We start from the raw sequence: 2,111 nt of genomic DNA on the forward strand, positions 1-2,111 counted from the left end.
AGTGGTCCTGATGATGAGGGAGGTGTTGATAAGTATAGTGCTTGTGCTCAGAGTTACAGGGTCAGGGTTAGATGTGACACTGATTCACTCCAGTGCATGGACAACATGAAGGTTTGATCTGAGAGACAAACAGGTTCATTCAGATCATTTGAACTGACATTGCTGACGTTGTTTCTGCTGCTTTGAAATGTCTCTGTCTTTCTAATGCTTGTCTCTGATTCACTCATGAATGAACTGGACTGGATTGTAGGACTTTCCAAACATGGGATCAGGTTTCTCCAACAACAGGACTGTCATAGTTGTGGACATCCATCCCTGCTATGAAATCTCTGATTTCAGCTACATCCTGACTAAAAGCCCATCCATAATCTGTGTGCTGTTATATCTGTTCCTGTTTTTGTTGTCTTTAGTCACAGTGTGTGGAAACCTTCTTGTCATGATCTCCATCATGTACTTCACTCAGCTGCACTCTCCTACTAACTATCTGATCCTCTCTCTGGCTGTGGCCGACCTTCTTGTAGGGGTGCTGGTTTTTCCTCTCAGCATGGCGTTTTCTCTCAGCTCCTGTCTCTATCAGGAGGATTTATTTTGTAAAATCCGCAACAGTTTTGACGTGTTTCTCAGCACGTGCTCTATTCTGAACCTCTGTTGTATTTCCATTGATAGATATTATGCAGTGTGTCAGCCCCTGACCTATAAAGCTAAAATCAACCATCGTGTTGCTGGGGTCATGATCCTGATCAGCTGGGGAGGCTCGGCTGTCATCGGGATCTGGGTCTTAATTGCTGGGCTTGACAACATGTGTGTAGATGGCTGTTTTCTAGACATCCTTATGATGAACACAGTTGGATCTGTGTTGTCATTTTACCTCCCAGTGATAATAATGCTCTGTGTCTACTTGAAGGTTTTCCTGGTGGCGCTGAAACAGGCTCGCAGAATCCAGAACAAAACATGTCAGAGCACCAAGTCTGGAGCCACGGTCAGTAAGAGTGAGAGAAAGGCCACCAAGACTTTAGCCATAGTTTTAGGAGTTTTCCTCCTGTGTTGGACTCCTTTCTTCCTCTTCATCACCTTTTCTCCTTTCAGCCAGAATCCAGCTCCAGTTCCTGTTGTTGAAACTCTGACCTGGCTAGCTCTGGTCAACTCAATGTTCAATCCTTTCATCTATGCTTTCTTTTACAGCTGGTTCAGGACGGCCTTTATGATGATTGTTACTGGGAAAATATTTCAGGGTGATTTAACAAACACCAAACTGCTGAGATAGACTCTGAGAGTGATGATGATGAATCTGTGACATTACAGCTCATTGTCAGAATATGCTTACTTTACTGTCCTCCATCAGAGCATCACATCATCTTTGATTGATAATTCTGCTTTTGTCATCCTCATTCAGCTTAGAGTGTCACCAGACTGCAGGCATGTCTGCTGCTTTGCCTTCGTCTCCAATATTCTCATGCTTGAACATGCTTTGAAATGATACAGAGTGAAATACCTGCAGCTTTTCATGAGCATGAATTTCATCTTGGTTTCAGCACTAACACCTTATACTGGTATCAGCATCAGTTCATCCATACTCCAGGCCACCCCTGCATCAGTCACTGCCATGGTTGGGACAAAACAGTCTGACTATGTCACTGATGATTCTGCATCTGATGACAGAACATGATCCATGATTTCATACTTACTGTTGCTTTATTCTGCATTTCTTGCCATGGCTGGACCAGTATCATGTATTTACTTTAGTTTAGGATTTGTGATGACATTACACTGTGTTCTTCATTATTATGCAGACACTGTTGTTGTTCATTTTTATTAAAAGCTCTAATGGGCCATTCTGCAAATTCAGACTTGGATTTTCTTTAAACTTCTATGCCATTTCATATTTCTTGACAATGTATCTGTTGCTCTATATCTAAGGGAAACATATTTAGTAAAGATACACTCAACATTTTTTTCTCTTAATAACTTCCCTTTCCTCAAATTTCTCACGACTGCAACACAGACTTCTATTCAGAATAAACATCATTGTTTCACCTTTGTGAATTTTGGTCCATGCCCCCCTGTACAGACTATTTTTCTAAAATTTATTTATAATGTTTTCACAGCAAAAT

The 2,111-nt window shown here is 41.4% G+C and overlaps 1 protein-coding gene across 1 annotated transcript; it reads left to right on the plus strand.

Annotated features, from left to right (window-relative positions):
- Positions 1-262: 262 nt before the first annotated feature.
- Positions 263-1,264, plus strand: LOC121521784 (trace amine-associated receptor 1-like). The gene has a single exon (XM_041805946.1). It carries the CDS (start codon positions 263-265, stop codon positions 1,262-1,264), a length of 1,002 nt encoding a protein of 333 aa, XP_041661880.1.
- The last annotated feature ends 847 nt before the right edge of the window (positions 1,265-2,111 follow it).

This window comes from Cheilinus undulatus, linkage group 14 (genome assembly GCF_018320785.1).
Source record: "Cheilinus undulatus linkage group 14, ASM1832078v1, whole genome shotgun sequence".
Lineage (NCBI taxonomy): Eukaryota > Metazoa > Chordata > Actinopteri > Labriformes > Labridae > Cheilinus > Cheilinus undulatus.

Coding starts and splice junctions, on each gene's coding strand:
- LOC121521784 (XM_041805946.1), top strand. CDS start 263: ATGGGATCAGGTTTCTCCAACAACAGGACTGTCATAGTTGTGGACATC.